Source organism: Diabrotica virgifera, chromosome 2, assembly GCF_917563875.1.
Source record: "Diabrotica virgifera virgifera chromosome 2, PGI_DIABVI_V3a".
Classification (NCBI taxonomy): domain Eukaryota; kingdom Metazoa; phylum Arthropoda; class Insecta; order Coleoptera; family Chrysomelidae; genus Diabrotica; species Diabrotica virgifera.
The window spans coordinates 200,631,746-200,652,004 of NC_065444.1; the positions used below are offsets into that span (position 1 = coordinate 200,631,746).

The following is a 20,259-nucleotide window of genomic DNA, read 5'->3' on the forward strand; positions in this document are numbered from 1 at the left end:
GCAACCCAACCAAAGTTGACATTGACAGTTGTGACAGTAATTAAGTATTTGATAGTGATCAATGCTGATTAGCGTTCGAACAACCGGCCCTTAAACTTTTGTTTTAATTGATACAGTTTTATTTTGTTAATAAACTGCACGTGAATAATTATTTTTTTTAATGTGTGCTTCGTTGCATAGTAATTACCAGCCACTTTTAATCAGTTAAAATTTAACATAAGTAGCAAAAAATGATTTACTAGGCAGTTGAGACTGGGATCAGTGAACCGTATATACCTGATGTCACCTATTATATTTTTCTCTATTCTTCGTCTCAATCCCATTTTTTAATGTACATGTAGTGGATTCAAGATTTGGAATTAGAAGTAATTTTCCTCTATATTTTCGGAATGCCCTGTGCTTTCTATCGCTTCATAAATTTTTGTAGAATAGAAAAAGGGATTTTTTTGAAAGAATATGGGGGTTTTCAAACAACATGAAATGTCACAACACTGCCAAAAACTGAAGACTCTGATCATTAACACATTAACAAAAACATTAAAATTTTTTGTTTTTGCCTTCAGGCTCCTCGTTCAGAATCTCAATGTTAATATGAATTATATTTAACACACAGAACGCCTGGTCCAAACAGGGTGTAAGTTAAATACAACTCACGTGGCGTTTAATGTGTTAAACAAAATTTCCGGTTCTTAGGTTTAAATAGGCAATGTAATAAAGAAAGGCAATTTTATGCATAAAATTTATTCTTAAAATAGTAAAACACACGCTTAGAAAAATCAAATATATGAAATTGATATAGTCTTAATCCTCAATTCCTAAATGCTTTTCAATCCAAATCATCGAATTGATTAGGTTATCAAATTCATTTGGAACACTTCCCAGTGGGTGATTGTCATCGTATAAATTCATTCTGTAAAAAAATACATTTTATAAGAAGCAGCGAAGTAATCAAAATGTAATTAAAAAAACGGAAAACCAGTACATACACTGGGGTGCAAAATTAACCGGACACCTTAAAAATGGGTCATTTTTGATGTCTCGAATTTCCTAAACCTGTCGTCGGATTTAGGTGATTTTTTTAATATATTATAGCCTTATTCTTTAGCAATATCGCTGTAATAGTATTGTTGCTAAACAGTTAAATTTTCATTGTATACCGGGTGTATCAATCAAACTGTGTTTTTTTCTCAAAGTTCGCATCGCCCTGTGGAATATTCTAGTATTTATAAAATACTGAAATTAAAATTCAATCATATTTTCAAATTGAAATCCATAGCCTCATATTTTCTCAACATTTTGTTTTTTGATTCATTCGCTTATGTTGGATAATAAAAAAGTTAGGTACTTTAACAACTAGCCATGTTTTTCATCAATACAGCGTGTTTTTAAATAATAATTGGCAAACTTTAAGGGGTAATTCTGCATGAAAAAATATTGACAGTATCAACGATATGTCTGCAAATGCTTCGTTTCGGAGATGAGGGGTGTTGAAAGTTTTCTTACAAAGTGACGATTTATTTATTGTTTTAAAACCGGTTGAGGTATGCAAATGAAATTTGGTGGGTTTTAAGAAATAGCTATTGCACATTTTTTGACATACAATTAAGAATTTAATATTCGCCATTAGCGCGCATACGGGTAATATCAGGGCTTATATTACCCGTATGCGCCAATGGTGAATATTAAATTCTTACTTGTATGTCAAAAAATGTACAATAACTACGTCTTAACACCCACCAAATTTCATTTGCTTATCTCAACTGGTTTTTAAGCAATAAATAAATCGTCAGTTTGTAAGAAAAATTTCAACACCCTCTATCTCAGAAATGAAGCATTTGCGGACATAGGTTTATAAAGCAAACTGTCATTATTTTTTCATGTAGAATTACCCCTTAAAGTTTGTCGCACTTATTTAGAAACACCCTGTATTGATAACGAACATGGCTAGTTGTTAAATTTTTGAAGTTATACTTCTTTATCGGCGATATGAGGGTGAATTTTTATATGTTAAAACCTATGATCCCGGCGCATGCGCATTATAACTTTGTTCTGATTGGATGTTCAAATGACATGTCAAAAATTATTCAATATGGCGGCTGTGGCACAGCTGTAGTTAGATTATTTATGGTTGTTGCGTTTTAAAATTTGTGTGAAAAGAAACAACAAACAAAAGTTAGTTAATAGTTATACTTCCTTTTTAAATAGTTTTCATATACCCTATATTTTTGGACTTTTGGACTATTTTGGACAAGGAAAACTCATTCTAATTTGGTAAGTAGTTTTTATTATAATCATATTGTAATTATACATTTGGATTAGGTTGAAATACAGTAGAGCGTCGATTATCCGAACTAATTGGGGGACATAGGTGTTCGGAAAATCGATTTGTTCGGATAATCGAACTACAATATATTGATACATATTTATAGTCATACATATTTATCCACAAGTGAATAAAAGCCATATTTATATATCTACATATTTATTTATATCTTGATAATGACAACTAGCAACTAAACAAAAAAGTGCAGTCTTTGCAACAACATAATTATTTTTGGATACAATATTGAAGAAAATTGAAGATATTTTAAGCGTCAATTAGTAACGCTTGCTCGGTATTCGAGTGCGGGACGCGGGAGTCGATAGTTCGAATAAGCGGTCGTTCGGTTGATCGACGTTCGGATAATCGACGCTCTACTGTACATTTATTTTCTCAAGAATGGGGATTTTAGAGAGAAATCCCAAATTAGGTCCGATTTTTATTTTTTAATTATGATTTTTTGGAGTAGATTTATTTATCTAGTAGGTATGTAATGCTTTGATTTACATACTTAATTTGATTACCAACAAAAGTTCTACCAATCTTCATCTAATATATTGTTTTCTTACTGTTTTGTTATATTTTAATATTTATTATTTAATATTATATTCAAAACAACCGTCAAACAGTAAAACGTTCAGTTACCCTATTTTTCCACATGACAAATAATGTGGAATTGGACGAGTGAGTCTAGGCTTCGATTACGAATCAAAGCGCCCCGTAATTCACGGGTTAAATTCCCGATGCAAGTTTTTATTTTTTTTATTTTTTTATGCATTTTATGATTGTAAGTTGTAGACAACAAATTGTTAGGATAAATAATATCAATAGTAACAAACTTCACGTAAGATGCGGGGTGCCTCAAGGTACAGTATTAGGGCCACTATTATTCAATATCCACGTCAACGATTTATATAACCTTAATACTGAAGGAAAGATAATCAGTTTTGCCGATGACACTGCAATTTTATATAGCGCAGAGAGTTGGGAACATTTAAGGGATAAAATTAAAGTAGATATGCACAAACTAATAAAATAGTTTAATTAATTATAAAGGTTTAACAATTAATTATGAAAAAACCTTTTTTGTTCCGTTTTGCAGTTACAAAGTATCACTACCTCCTTATAATGCTATAACAATTAAAAACACGAAAGGAAATATAATTATAAAATCAAGTAACAATATAAAATATCTTTGAGTAAAAATCGACTCTCATTTAAGGTGGGATGCCCACATAGATCAAATAACAAAGTGTTTGAGAGCCTTGGTTCCAAAGTTCAAATTTCTCAAATCTAAAATAGATGTAAAATATTTAAAAATATTATATTATGCACTAATTGAATCTAGAATTAGATATGGAATACTTGGGTGGGGCGGTGTACAAAAAACTTATTTAAAGAAAGTCGACATCTTACAAAAAAAAAATATTGAAAATAATAATTAACAAAAAAATGACATACCCGTCTCATTTATTATTCTGTGATACTAACGTAATGGATACGAGGCAACTTTATATGTATTCCCTGGTATTATACACATACAACCATAAACATATCCTGCATACATTACCTCATCACTATGAGACTCGCACTAAAACCAACCAACACGTACACTTCGCGTCAAAAAAAACTGATACAACTCTTATAACCGAAAATCGTGTTTTTAAAGTTGTGTAAGTTGATCTTGTCACAAGTGTCATTCTAATTTCTAGGGCAACGTTGCCAGTTCAACAAAAACATTATATCAAACTAGGTAAAAACGGGGCTGTGCGACAAACCGCATTTTTTAATATACTAAAAACTAAAACAATTGTAATTTTCCGTCACCTGAATTAAGTATCCATACATTGATTCGTGTTTTATTATAATTCATGAAAATATTTCAATTCAAAAATAATGATAGATAATAAATCTTGACATGACTTTAAATTATTATGTTTAATGTCAAATCGAGAGGTGTGATTGGTTTCTCGTAAATTGTAGGACAAAACTGCATTAAGTTGTGTAGAATAAATAAAACACACTGGAAAAAATAAAAATTTAATTTGGAATTAATACAAAATGAATAACTTTTACAGTGAACAAGTGTGGACTTTAAATATGTATTACAATTCGAAGTATACATTTTAAACGTTATTGGCAACAAGGAAGTGATTAACGAACAATAATTGTCAGTCTGAACACAGGTTTACATTGGGAAACAAAAGTGTACCAGTTTTATATGACGCGAAGTGTACAATTGGGAAATATTAAAAAATCAATAGGACAGAGATCTGCCATGTATCTTGCTCCAAAAGTATTTAATCACTTGCCGAACATATACAAGATATATATTAATACTCTTAATTCATTAAGTATGGTAAAATCTATATTCAAAAAGTATGTATTGAACCTTGATCGTAATATTGTACACAAGTTATTTGATTGACTTAACAAGTGAATGAAATTAAAAAAAAAATAATAAAAAAAAGAATGTTTGCAATACAGTGGTTTGTTAAATTTACCCAGTTCCTTTATTTATAATATAAAAAAATAAAAGAAAATAAATAAATACATGTAAGATAATAGAATGTTTGTACCTTGGCATTTAGTATACACATACTATATTCAATAACTAAACATGTCACACACTATCCCCGTGTTCGACCAATAGGTTTTAACGGGTAGTGAGTACATGTTTCTTTATTTTCCAGGATTAACATGAAAAATTAAAAAGTAGAATGTAATAATGTAAAACGTACAATATAAAGTTAAAATGTATGTATTTAATTCTTGTACTGTGAAATTAATAAACATTATTATTATTATTAAGTATATTTGTTATATAATTTTTTTTTTAGAAAATGCGTATTTAAAATTTTTGCCAACAATTATTATCGTTCAGAAATCATTTTTTCTTTGTGGCATTTTTCAATGTGTTTGTGTGCGTTTTATTCTTTTATTTTTTTAAATTTTTGGTATTATCTTAAAAATCACATAATATGTAGAAGTATAACTTCTTACGTGCGTACAAAGTACACACACATTCTTTTTTTTAACTTTTTTGTGGTCCTACTTAAGCGAATGAATCAAAAAACAGAATGTTGAGAAAACATAAGGCTATAGTTTGGTTTTAGTTTGAGTATTTTATAAATGCTAGAATATTCCACAGGGTGATGCGAAGTTTAAGAAAAAAACACAGTTTCATTGGTACACCTGGTATGCAATGAACATTTACCTCTTTAGCCACAATATTATTACAGCGATATTGATAAAGAATAAGGCTATAACATATTAAAAAATCACTTAAATCGGACAATAGGTTTAGGAAATTCGAGACATCAAAATGACCCATTTTTAAGGTGTCCGGTTAATTTTGCACCCCAGTGTATTAGCAAAATCACAAAAACATTATTAGCATATTAACATATTAGTAAAACAAAAACTGCCGGACCAGGTGGTTTAGTGCCTTATATTCTCTTGTTTAGTTACTTATATTCTCTAGAAACAAAAAGAATGTAACCTACTATAGTCCTGGATCCCGCGTACCAAAAAAAAGTTTATTAATTAATATAAGTTAAAAATTTGTTAATAGCTTAACGGTGTCTAGTCGGACAAACTTTGATGTATGGGAATACTGGAACAAGGGAAGTTTTAATTGTGAAACGTGTTTTTAATTGTGTAACGTGTCATCCTGACACGGTTATTATTCTGAAAACTAGCAAGTTGTTTTTAAGTTTTTCAGTAGCAAACTTTATACAATATATGAAAAAAGGTTTGTCCGACACATATGTTGGGCATTTTAATAAGTCCGACACGCAGAACATATCAAATGAAAGGGTAACAAATCCATTGGAAGTTCTGTCCGACAAAATACATGGGGCGTTTTCGTAGTTTGACGTTCGAAACCTGTAACCTGCTCCACAATTAAAACTTCCCCTGTTCCCACGGTTCTTAGACATTTACTACGGTTGCCTACACCGACTAACCAATGAACATTAAGCCCGCGATTACGTCACGAGAGTACAGTAATTTGAATCGTAATATTTAATTTTTTTATTTATACGTAATATACGATAAATCGGTATTTTTATGTCTTTGATGTATGGAAAATAGTGAAGATAGTTATGAAATAAAGATGTTTAGTGGATTTTAGTACCTATGTTACTATGGAAAACTGTTGATATTTGGATGGTTTGGTACTAAAAATTGATCAGGACCGATTGTTCACGTTTATCCAACGGTTAAGCAAGATTTACTAGGACTTCAATCTCCATTCTACACTGAAAATTTGTCGCTTATACTGAAATTCTATCAATACTGGATTAACTATTGAATACATACTGTCCTTAGAGGTCAGCTAGGATTATGTGAATTCGAATTACTTGTATAATTTATTGTAAGAATTTAAATAATAGGTAATAAATTTGGCCACACTACAGCCTGTATCTGGCATTCTAACATTTTCATTAACAATATTATTACGTTAATACGGCCTTCTTCTTCTTCTTCTTAAGGTGCCGAGATCGCTTGTTGATCGCTCTCATGTTGCGCAGCATATTAACAATCATTGTCTTATTTACAGCCGCACGAAATAGTTCAGTGCTAGTTTTCCCAAACCACTGGCGTAGATTTCTTAGCCAAGAAGTTGTACGGCGACCCACACTTCTTTTTCCCATTATTTTACCTTGCATGACAAGGTGAAGTATGTCATATTTTTCTTTGTGACGCACTATATGACCAAAGTATTCCAATTTACGCCTTTTAACCGTGTTCACTACTTCACACTAATAGGGCCTACATAATGAAATTTTAACATTTTAACGTACCTTATAAATATATATTCTTATTTAAGCTCCTACAATAGGTACGCTGTACAACTATAATAAATAACTTTTCATGGATAATTCAAAATAAGTTTTTACGGCAAACAACACCAAAATTTCAAATACAAAAATATAAAGTAAACTAGGATATATAAGATAAATAATAACACAAATAATACACATACACACATAATAATACATATTCAATGATCGAAGATCATCTAAAAATATGGGCTTGTGTACTCTTGTGAAGTAAGTCAAAGAAAGTCTCCCCCCCACAACAGTCGGACTAGACAACCGTAGTAAATGTCCAATAACCGTGCCCTGTTCCAGTGTTCTCGTACATCAAAGTTTGTCCGACTAGACACCGTTAAGCTATTAACAAATTTTTAGCTTGCTATTAATAAACTTTTTTTTGGTACGCGTGATCCAGGCCTACTAGTGTATTTGTCAGTGTGCAATAATAATAATACTATTATCTTTAGGAGCACAAGAGGAGAGTTAACAGAAAATGTTAAAGAGAAACAATTAATATACCATTAACCAATTAATAAATTACAAATTTCTCACTAATACTTAATACTTACCTCGTAACGACACCATTCGCCTTAAGTCGCAAATGGTACTCTATACCTTGTTGCGGTGGTACTCTTAAATCTTTCGAACCAATTTGAAGTAAAGTGGGAGCTTTTACTTTGTGCATGTGAACGATAGGAGATACTTGACGCATAAAAGTAAGTGCATCATTATCAATCTCTCCCTTTTGAGTATACTCCTTTCCTCCTTCAACGAAACACCTAAAATAAAGAAAAATTACCGTATATGAGAAGCTACGGGAAATCTTGCAAAAACTAAACATTAATTATCAAGATGTTCAAATAATATCAAAATTATTTTGGAATCAAATGACAAAAATAAAATTCCAAGACTCCTTCCAAAGGAAATAAGTATTCAGAAGGGTGTACGACAAAGATATATTACCTCGCCAATGCTATTCAATTTATACGTTTATAGACAAAGATGCGTAGGACCTGTGAAAATCAGTAATGACAATCGCCTTAAAAAACAATGCATTTTGGGAAATACCAGGTAAAAGAAAATCTATACGCTGTGAGCTCGTACGTAGAGGGGATATTTACAAATTCGCGAGCGCCAGTAGTGGCAAGTCTGTAAACGTTTACCGGAAATTTGACATAAATGTCAAAGTGATTAATTTAAAATTAAAATTAAAAACATTAATTATAAAAAATATTAGTTGGTCAAAGCTGTGGTATATAGTTTTACCTTAAATATACTTACGTTTTAAATACTGAATTTAAGTTTTTTTAATGTTCCGTAATATGTAATTATAATTTAATCTAAAAATCTTAGCGCCATCTACACGATAATTGTGAAAGTATCCGAAGTAAGAAATTCATATTTGATCAATAGAACGCCAAAACGATTAGCAAAATCTTTAAAAAAATCGATTACAATTTAATTACTTTTTTGCGTTGTAAATGTTAAGCGATAACAATTAAATAACAAATTTAAAAATTACCGGTGAAAGTTGAATTAGTAATCCGTTAGGAGCGCCACCAGCGAAGCTCAGAGCGTATAGGGCCATGTTTTCTGTACTACATGAGGTTTATCAAGCACTGAACAGTAATCTTCACGCTGCCAATGTTTTTTGTGACTATGCCAAAGCTTTTGACTGTGTAAATCACGATATTTTGATAAAAAAACTAAATTTCTACGGAATTCGAGGTATTTCTTTGAATTTGTTTCAATCTTACTTAAATAATAGGAAACAACTGGTTAGAGCAAATGATACAGACCCTATTCTCAAAAACATCATACCACAAGGTTCAGTATTGGGTCCTCTACTTTTCTTTATCTTTATCAATGACATCACTAGTTTAAAAATCGATGGAAAAATTTTTATTTTTGCTGATGATACCAGTATTACTTGGAGCAACTCAAATATTGCAACTCTTAATGCTACTATAACTTTTGATCTACTCACAATAAAAACCGGGTCCGATTCTAATTTACTCTCTTTTAATGTAGATAAAACAGTAGCATTATCCTGTAAAGGAGCTCTTCAACCCTTACCTCTTAATAACAGCCAGATCGGTACCGTTGAATCTAAAATTTCTTCGTATTTTTTTAGATAGCAATCTTAAAAGGTCCCTTCATATCCGATGTGTTAAGAAAGAAACTATCCTCAGCTTGCTATGCAATAAGACCTGTTTCGAAGGAACTCAATTTAGCCTCTTCCGAAATAGCATATTTTTCTTTGTTTGAGTCGCATCTTCGATACGGTCTTTCTTTTTGGAGTTCTGGTACAGCTATCCAATCTGATGTTATTTTTAAATTACAAAAAAGAGCAATAAGATATCTGTTTGGTCTCAGAAGAACAACCCATTGCAGAAGCTACTTCAATGATCACGGGATTTTAACACTTCCTTTTTTATATATTTTAGAAACTGTTTGCTTAATTCGTAAACATCTACATGTCTTTCCAGCAAGATCTAAATCATGACTATTTGAACAGAAATTCTTCCTTTGACGTCTATTTGCCGATCCAGTCTATCGAGTAAAGAAATCTATATTATATTCTGCAAAAAAACTATACAAACATCTCCCTCTGCAACTTACATCGCCATCATCCTTTCCCAAGTTCCGTAAAATGACGAAAGCCTATCTATCTGAAAGACCATATTAGTCAGTTGACGAATTTCTTAATTAATAACTATAAGAAATTACAGTACTCTTTCATAAAAGTGGTAATTTTATCTATATTTGGGTATCATATGTAGCAGCTTAACTTATTTAACTTATTAAACTTATATTGTTTCTTAAGGGGAACGGAGCAAAATGCACAATTTTGACACGTGTCAAAATTTTCAATGTATTCATTTTTTTCGAATCATGAGAAAACTAATAAATATTCTTAAAAAATTTAAACGCAGAATGAAAGATTACATTATTACCGAGGGCCCTGAAAACTTCCATAATTTTTATTTTAGTAAGTTACAGGGGTGAAAATGACAGAGAAAATTTAGTGCGATTTTTAATTGCAAATATTTCATTCAAAAGAAACTTTTTATTTATTCTAAGGGACTTTCGGCCCTCGGTAATAAAGGAGTCTTTCATTCTGCGTTTAAATTTTTATTAGTTTTCTCAGGATACGAAAAAAATGAATACATACACACTGAAAATTTTGAAATGTGTCAAAATTTTGCATTTTGCTCCGATCCCCTTAAGATTGATTATTTCCAATTTATTTAAATTTTGCAGTATATTGTTTTTATTTTACGTATTTATTATTTTTTAATTTATACTCACGATTTATGTAGTTTTAGTAAATTTTATTTGTTATTGTTTTGTTTTTTGAATTTTTGACGTCTATAAAATTGTATAATTTTCAACGACAATACGGCATACTTCTATTCTATTCTAGGGCGGCCTAGGAACATATGGAAAGTAAAAGAGACAAAACTACTCCACAGAATTTTGATTCGGCAAATACAAAATGTCAATATATTATTTTTGCAGCTGATCAGTTGATTTAGATAATTTAAAAGTTATGCTGCTTGAATTTTTTTAAATCATCAAAATGTGTCTATTTACCAGTCAGGTATGTCTGAATTAATGCTCATGGAAGCAACATCTATCACCGGATTTCTTGCAACAACAACCTTATATTTATCAGGATACTGTCCACTAAGGTGAGCAACTAAAAATCCGCCATGCGAACCACCAGCCAATGCTAACTGTTTAGGATTCAACCAAGGGTATCGGGCCAATGCTTCGTCGGTAGCTTGGATGCAGTCTTTAACGTCGGCTGTTCCAACTTTTTTTGGTAGATAGTCAACACTTTTTTGTCCAGAACCCAACGAACCTCTGAAATTGATTAATAGAACTGCAAAACCTGAAATTAAAAAAAATTGTACATAAACTATGGACTATTTTTACTCGCCCTCAAATGTAAACAAAAGACTGAAATAACACAGTATCCACCAAAAATCCGTCAAGAATTCATTTTTTTTTTGAAGAGATCCAAAAAACTAAAACAACTTTCACAGTTATTTTAATATCCATAAGGAAAAATTTCCTGTAGCTGGCTGTATACCATTAATTACAAAAATTGAAGAAAAAGATCTTCTGTGTAAAAGGTATATTAGTTTGAAAACCCCAATAAAGGGCTACATTAAAATACAGAACGATTTCGCTCTAAAGAGAGCATCATCAGTGTTCTCTACATGCTAAGCCGCCAAAAATACATGTATTAAAACCCTTAAAATGCCGACTAAATGCCTTACATTGGCGTAAATTATATTAAACCCTGGGGATGGGTAAAATTTACAAAGATAGATATACCTCAAAGCATCATATGACTATACCACGAGCATGTGGGTGGTTGAGTTGATTTCTCTGTCTTCACAAAGAGAAATCAATTCAACCACCTACATGCTCGTGGTATAGTCATATGATGCTTTGAGGTATATCTATCTTTTTAAATTTCACCCATCGCCAAGGTTTAATATATAACACGCCAATGTAAGGCATTTAGTCGACATTTTAAGGGTTTTAACCCATGTATTTTTGGTGGCTTAGCATGTAGAGCTTGCTTAGAGCAATGATGATGCTCTCTTTAGAGCGAAAACGTTCTGTTTTTAATGTGGCCCTTAATTGGGGTTTTCAAATAAATATACCTCTTACACAGAAGATCTTTTTCTTAAATTTTAGTTATTTTAATGTTTTTGATATAATTTATATTATACTGTGATGATGCGCTAAGAATCGGCTAAATAATGCAAAAGATGGAAAACATATTATTAAGTTATGAGATAGTACGAGATAAAGCTAGATCTTATACGTGGCTAGTTGACTTCAGTTATAATTATTATACGTATGATATTGAAAAACATTATATTTTAATTTCCCATGTTAGAACAAATGATTGAATTAATTAAGACAAATGCTAGTAGAAAAACATTAATTAGTAGCCATTTTAATTATAAATCAAACTAATAATAAAAATAACTCAACTAAAATATTTTACTAAACGTCATAGGTATAAACTATCTCTAAAGCTAACGTCTAAAGTTGAGAAACTATCATGTAGTGTATAGTAAAGTTATAGGTTTTTAACGATAATTTCCCACATCTAATAGTTTCATCTCTTTTTATTTTATAACGTATTATTTTTTCATCGTTTGCGTTATTTTGCCGGTTTTTAGCGCACTCATCACTGTATGTAAAAACGCTTATTGCTGAAACCAAAAACTAATAGTTATACTGCGAAAGAACTGTTAAAATAGAGGTAGAGACGAATTATTTAAAAAATTTAAAAAATAACTATTTTCTGTGACTATTGATATTACACACTCAAAATACTTACCGCTTAGCAAGTACATAGCTTCTTCTAAAAACAAATAGTTTCCAAAGACAGAATGAGGTCCTCCGTGAGGCCAAACTATCAGAGGGACGGAATGGTCGCTACCACTTTTGGGGCCAATATAAATGGCATTGAAATCTTCTGGAAAGTAAAATATCTGTTAATATTACAGAGTTATAGTAATAATATGCTATTAGTTAATACATTGACGTCCACAAAATATTCATAGATTTCAAACAGGCCTACGACTCAATTATTAGACACAAGTTATATCAAGTATTGCATAGCTTTAACATCCCCCACAAATACATCCGACTAAACTTAATTTTTTTTTAAAAAGAAGGAGTAATTCAAATTTACCGCGCCGTAATGATTGTTTGTAATTGGTCTACCCACAGGCAAGTTTACTGTACTAAATTATAAAATTTTGGCACCATTCACATTTATGAAATTTTTATAATAATGACATTTGAAATTCATAGGTTAATTAAGTTATATCGACGATTTTTTGTGTTTTATGCCATATTCCTTTCATTTTTAGATTTTTAGTCTGCATTTATATAAAAAACATTTGTTTTTAGAACTCTTTAGTGACGTATTAGTATAATATAATATTTATGGATTACCGTCGAAGACCTACATGATGATCAACTGTAACGTTACAAACGTCACATCTTTGCTATTTTATTTTTAAATAATTATTTTATTCTATTTTCTTTAATATTTCATTAATAATTTTCTTCTATTTGTTTTACCTGTTTTCTTCGTTAAAAACTCGTTGGCGTCCTCTCTTATTATTTTCTATTTCCTATCTCCCTTTTCATCTAAAATCTAAATCATCATACGGAACATACTTCATATATTCTTCCTCTCTAGATATCTGTGTTTTAATACGGAACATGCATGCCACCTCATACGTTGCACTGTCATGACAGTGACACATCGTCTCTCAATTCTCAAAATGGTGGTGGAAAATTAATTTTGGTATAAAAGCCAATTACAGTTTGGCAAGAATTTGAATATATTTGTTAATGCATTTAATAAGTCCCATTTTTATTATATCTTTATTGAACAATAAACATGATTGGTTAAAGTATTGTTTTGTTTGCTTCTATTCTAAATTTTCAGAGTTCATATCTAAGATCAGGACAGACGAACACACACCCTGAGAAACTGAGCTAAGCTAGGGCGAACGATAACTATCTTAGTTGGTTGAAATATTATTTTCGAATGGTATTTCAATTAGCTGGGGTAGTCTATTGTCGTTTTCGTTTCATAACCAAAAAAGAAGATGAATCTGGTTATTTTTCTAATGACATTATTGGGCGTGAATCTGTCTTTTGAGTTTACTCCTCCTATTAAAAAATGAACCATAGTAAAATAGTCGGAGAGATAGAAGCGGATTTTGTGCGTGATAAGTAATATGGAAAAACTATACGGGGATATGTTGAATTAGTTGTGTACATGACTTTCACCAACGGCCGGAAACCAGAGTTGGGGCCGAGGGTAGTTATAAGGGGTCAAAGTCGCGGATTTTATTATTTTTTTTTATGACGCTCATGATTGAGATAGTGCACCAAAATTTTGGATTAAGTAGGTCATGACGTCACTAAGTAAAACCTCTAGGGGCGGAACGCTGCGTGGCCGATAAAGGGGTGGGGGTAGGTGTGAATATAAAAAATATAAGGGGTTTTTTGCGACGTGCTAGATTGAGATAGTGCACCAAAATTTGGGAATAAGTAGACCATGACTTAGCTAAGTAAAATCCCCAAAGCCGGAAACCAGAGTTGGGGATGAGGGTAGTTTTAAGGGGTCAAAGTCGCAGTGTGCATTATTTTTTTTGTGACCCGGCACAACATTTGTCCCCCACGCAGTGTTCCGCCCCTGGAGATTTTACTTAGTAATGTCATGATCTACTTATTCCCAAATTTTGGTGCACTATCTCGATCACGAACGGCAAAAAAAACCCCATATATTTTTATACTCACCCCTGCCTACCACCCCTTTGTACCCCAAGCAGCGTTTCGCCCCTGAAGATTTTATTTGGTTACGTCATAACCTACTTACTCCCAAATTTTGGTGCACTATCTCCATCATGAGCGCCACAAAAAAAATAATAAAAACCGCGACTTTTACCCCTTATAACTACCCTCGTCCGCCACTCTGGTTTCCGGCTCTGGGGATTTTAATTATTTATGTCATGGTCTACTTATACCCAAACTTTGGTGCACTATCTCAATCACGAACGTCGCAAAAAACCCCTTATATTTTTATATTCACCCCTACCCCCACCCCTTTGTCGGTCACGCAGCGTTGAGCCCCTAGAGATTTTACTTAGGTACGTCATGACCTACTTATTCCCAAATTTTGGTGCACTATCTCGATCATGAGCGTCATAAAAAAAATAATAAAATCCGCGACTTTGACCCCTTATAACTACCCTCGGCCCCAACTCTGGTTTCCGGCCGTTGGTGAAAGTCATGTACACAACTAATTCAACATATCCCCGTATAGTTTTTCCATATTACTTATCACGCACAAAATCCGCTCCCAGCTCTTACGACTAAAAGCAACAATGGACTCGTCAACAGCAACTGTCACAGCAAAATGAACTCGCTGAGAACTTTTCAATAAACAAAGAATTAAAGAAATGACACGGGCTGGCACCGACACTATATTTTTCTTCTTGTTGTTCCTATCCGCGATGAATGCTGGCGATTAACATGGCAATATCTATCTTATCTGCAGCAGCGCGGAAAAGCTGCACATATATGTTGAACCAGGTTCTGAGATTTTCAACCAGGATGTTCTTCTTCTTCCTGGACCACGCTTTCAGCAGTTCGTACCCCAATTTGGCCGTGGCGACGGCAGAGGTGTGAGCCGGTGCGTTGTAATGGTGAAAGAGTATTTTTTATTCCCCAATCGTTGCTGTTTTTTCTGCAATTAGGCATCAAATCGCCCCAGGAATGCGGCATAGTAAAGCCCTTTGAACATTTTGCCTGTTCCAAGAAGTTGATATAGATCACACTTTGTGAATCCCAGAAAATGGTGTTCACCATCTTTTCGACCGACAGGAAAATCTTCGCCCTCTTCGGAGCACGTTCGAAGGGTGACGTCCACTGTATCGACTATTCCTTGATTTCTGGTGTGTACCAGTGGAACAATGTTTCGTCGACCGTTATGAGATAATGTAGAAACTCTTTTGCATTACGCATAAACAGCCTCAAATACTGCTTTGAAGTGGTCTCATGGTTGCGTTTATTGTCCTGAGTGAGCAAACGCGGCACGTATCGCACTGAGAGCTTCTTTCAATTTTTGACAGTCGCCATCGAAGAAGAAGAGTTACCGTATACAGCATCCAGGAGCTCTCTTATCTCGCTGCGCGATTTTCCTTCTAAAAACAAGAGTCAAATCACCAACCGATATTGCTCTTTCTTCATTTTTTAAAATCCCCAGACACGCCTGCTTACACACACGGTCAAAACCAAATTACGAGTCCGGCTGAGATTTTGACAAAGGCCGTCTACAAGAATGTATTACAACACCACGATAGTAGATTTATCTTGTGATAGTGGCGCCATCGGGAGGAGAAACCAAGTACTTATCAAACCACCCACGTATGTATTTAAAAAGACGTGAACGGTCTGTTGGTATTACACAGCATCTGTTCATTATGTAAACATTATCTACCATCAGAGGATATTAAGCATAAAAAAGTTAAATACTTACTAAAATCACCTTCTGGTGCTTTAAGGTCCAAATATTCATATTTCGAGTTTTCTAGGCCGGGTACGGTTTCACTAGTTGTGAGCTCCTCCCAGACAATAGTAGCCTCCTGGTTTGGCGCAGGCAATTTACCCAGTATGATTTTGTCGGGCTTCAGAAAATGTCTGTTGACAGCAAGAATTGTATCTTCATGAACGTCCAGTACCCTTAAGCTGCCCTCATTATATTCCAGCTGTGTTAATGAGCCAGTATCTGTAATTAAAAAAAAATAAACATATAAATAGTTCATAAAAGTAGCAGAGCAAGGATTTTCTAAGATAGCAAAACAAAAACAATTTATAGATCTGACCAAATAAAACATACAGTAGGGAGGAAAGTATGCTCAATTTGCAGTTACTCGAGCGTTATGGGGACCTATTGGGTTGTGAAGATTAGGTCCTAAAACCAAAAAAAGTTAAGTTAAGTTTTCCATTGTAGTGGGGACTTCCCATTTTTTAATGTAATTTTTCATTTCCAACACTCGTTTTTCCGATAATAGCCGCCATCTATACATAATTCGAAAAAATGTCTCAAATAAAAGTTACTTATTTTTACGTAAGGAATCCAAATCTGCAATAAAAAGGGCGCTCCTATTTAAGATTTTAAAGTAACCTCCCACCTTATCTCCGTGAGGGTCATGTTTGGTGTCATTCGATAGATTTTTCAAAAATATTGAATACGTGTATTTTTCAGTTTTTCGATCTGATGTTCATTTCGCAAAATACCGCGGGGTTTCTATTTAAAATTTTAAATTTACCCCCATCCCTCTCCATGGGCGGCAGTGTTTGGTATCATTCGATAATTTTTTGAAAAATATTGAACATTGTAACAAACTAATTCCTTACGATACGTCCCTGGAGGGTGAGGGTTTGCTCACTACGGAGAGCAATGGATTGTATCCTCGCTCCGACCCTTGCTCCCTGGTATTTATATTCGTGAATTCTCGCATTTAAAATAATGTATTTATTTTACATAGCGATCGAAACTATATTATCGATCGCTAAGTGAAATAAATGGATTATTTTAAATGCGAGAATTCACGAATATAAATACCAGGGAGCAAGGGTCGGAGCGAGGATACAATCCATTGCTCTCCGTAGTGAGCATAACTTGACTGTAGTTATCATCGTCAAACGACCCAGGCTCTTGCAAAAGTTCTGTGTTTTGGGAATTGACCTGAATAGGGTGTGTGTGGTCTTCTCTGACCATAGTTTTTATCTTTGATATTTAGCAGATGCTGCGGGCAGAGAGACAGTATTTTTTGGCGTCTGTTTTTAGTTTAGTTAGGATTGAGATTTTGTACAATATAGACGAAAATACACCATTTGTTCGGTTATCGTGATTTTTCATTGTAAACAACCCTAAAACCTGAGATAATTACCTTAATTAATCTTTACAACACGTATTTTTTAGTTTTTCTATCTGATATTTATTTCGCGAAATATTCGCTTTTTTGTGAAACTTTGTCACTCGCCCATTTCCTTACGCCCCGCTCAAATCGTCAGATTTTTTAAATATACACTGTTCTACATGTACTTAACTTACCTTATCTTAATCTGACGATTTCGAGTTTTTCTAAGGATAGATTTTTTTTCGGACCCACTTAGCGAATTCCCCTGCATTAAGAGCCAATATATGGTAGGGTACATGGTTTCTCACCATGTGATTTTCTGACGCGTTCGAGTAACTGCAAAAATTCCCCCTTGGGCTCCACTACATAATTAATATAAAGGATTCATACAGTTCCATAATAAAAACTATATAACTCGTCATCTAAAAAAGGTAGAAGAATCTATGTTTTTGAAACTATCCACCATAGTTTAAAAAATTGCCTAATAAATAAATTTTCTTATATTTTCATTAGATAAAATAAGCGTATACTTACTAATATTTACAACATATGAATTTATTGTATACTTTTGGTTAGTATTAAGTATTAGTCGGTCATTGCTCGCCCATGGTCTTCTAAAAAATCCTGTGTTGTATAAACCGTAAAACAATTTACCACCTTCTATTTTTTTCTCGGTATCCACAATATCAATTACTACCTTACTGACTGTCTAAAAATGTTTAATATGTTAAAAAATTAATTATAAAAAACAATTTCATTTATGTATAATTCTATTGCACATTCAATTATCATCATTCTCTTCGTCTTTATCCCTACGCGGTATCAGCTTCCCTAATTATATTTCTCCACACAATTCTATCTTGGGTCATATCAATATCAATCCCTTCTCTACTCCTATCAAGAACCCGTAGTTCGGCAATTCTTCGGGTTGGGTGAAGTCTCGACGTTGAACACGACCACACCATGACCTTGTTCTCTCATCATTTTCAGTAACCTGTTCCATAATTAAAACTTCCCCTGTTCCAGTGTTCCCGTACAGCAAAGTTTGTCTGACTAGACACCGTTAAGCTATTAACACATTTTCAGCTTGCTATTAATAAACTTTTTTTGGTACGCCGGATCCAGGCCTACGTATCTGAATAGTGCATCAGCGGAATATAGTACCAATATATCTTCGTCTAATATACTTACCGTTGCACGTCATCCGCGTCATAGCCCGTGAAGTCACATGATACCAACACGAAATATTTAGGCGGTAGAAGTGTTCTTTTTTAGAATCATTTTGCCGAGTACACTGGGATTACAGCCACTAGACATATTTTATTATGTATGCGTAGAAATAATATTTGAAGATTTGTATTAATGTTAACTTAAAGAAATTCACAATTATATGTTTCATTTAATTTGTATAAATGGATTATAAAGCGTTTTTATGAAGTACATTTGTTCGGAACACACTGTAACTGTAATCGAACGAAGGTGATATTTTGGCATAAATTGGTAACATTTATTTGACAGTTGCGGTGATGGCACTTCATATTTGTTTTTATTCTTTACTATAAGTATTTCTTTTATTATATTTACTGTTTTTATTATTTACTTTAACGTAAGATTATAACTTAATTCTTGTTTTCTATTTCTAAAGTTTTTATTTATTTACATTGAATATTAATTTGTTTTGTTGTATAATCCACTTCCGCAAAAATTACGTGATATATTTGATTTCAAAAATAGTTGTTTTTGTATCGTAAATAAATAAATTAGTTCTATTAGATAAGTTATTATAAATTACGCGTGAGAATTCTTAGTTATGTGTTTTATTAGTGTTGTAGTTAAATTAAGTGTTAATTGTACGTTTTATAAATAAAACAATATCAAGTAAGTCTTTGGTTTATTTAATAATAAATTCAGTGTTTTCAGTTATTAAAAATAAATAAAGTCATTTAAGATTAAACATTAGTGCCTAAAAACATAAATAATAAAATAGTAAAGTCAAGAAATGAATTCAAAAATTTTTTGTAATTGGGCAACAATGTCAACTTAGATCTTTGACTTAGATAATGACGTGCAACGGTAAGTATATTGGACGGACTGTAAATACACAATAATTACAAATACACCTTGTAAACTTACATTTTCATTCAAAGGAACACTAGCCTTAACTAATTCCATCGCAGAGGCATGAGGTCCACCCGAGTTTCTTTGAAGCCATAAAATATAGTCGCCCTTGGGAGAAAATATTGGAGATTTCACAGCTTTTCCAGGAAGGGGTAAGCTAACTAAAATAAATAATATAACATATATTTATAAAGTATACGCTAGATTTATATTAAATTTATCAAATAACTAATTCACTCACCCCATCCCAACTATCAATACCAAACTCTCCATACATAAAAAAAGCAGATAACCACCCCAAAGCATTATATTAATATGTCCTCCAAGAGCTCAAGACATACAGTAACCATAATCTTTTATATACCGTATAACATACGTAAAATCGACCACTCTCTCTAAATTATATTCCCTTGCTTCATTAGATATGGAAGTAAACTGCCCCTCTTCGTTTTGCTCTGTATTTCCGAGCATCATGTATTTTGACTCTTCCTGGTTTATTTCTAAATTAAAATAT

General features: G+C 32.7%; 1 protein-coding gene across 3 annotated transcripts in view; it reads right to left on the minus strand.

Moving 5' to 3' along the window:
- Positions 1-725: 725 nt before the first annotated feature.
- Positions 726-20,259, minus strand: part of LOC126880352 (acylamino-acid-releasing enzyme-like) — a 123,803-nt gene continuing 104,269 nt past the window's right edge. For all 3 annotated transcript variants that reach the window (XM_050644155.1, XM_050644157.1, XM_050644156.1), the window contains 7 exons: positions 19,761-19,906; positions 18,162-18,336; positions 16,241-16,489; positions 12,515-12,652; positions 10,741-11,041; positions 7,713-7,922; positions 726-910 (listed from right to left, as the gene is read on the minus strand). In XM_050644155.1, coding sequence (XP_050500112.1) covers positions 802-910; positions 7,713-7,922; positions 10,741-11,041; positions 12,515-12,652; positions 16,241-16,489; positions 18,162-18,336; positions 19,761-19,906 — 1,328 coding nt within the window. In that variant the 3' untranslated portion in view covers positions 726-801. The remainder of the gene's footprint in view (positions 911-7,712; positions 7,923-10,740; positions 11,042-12,514; positions 12,653-16,240; positions 16,490-18,161; positions 18,337-19,760; positions 19,907-20,259) is intronic.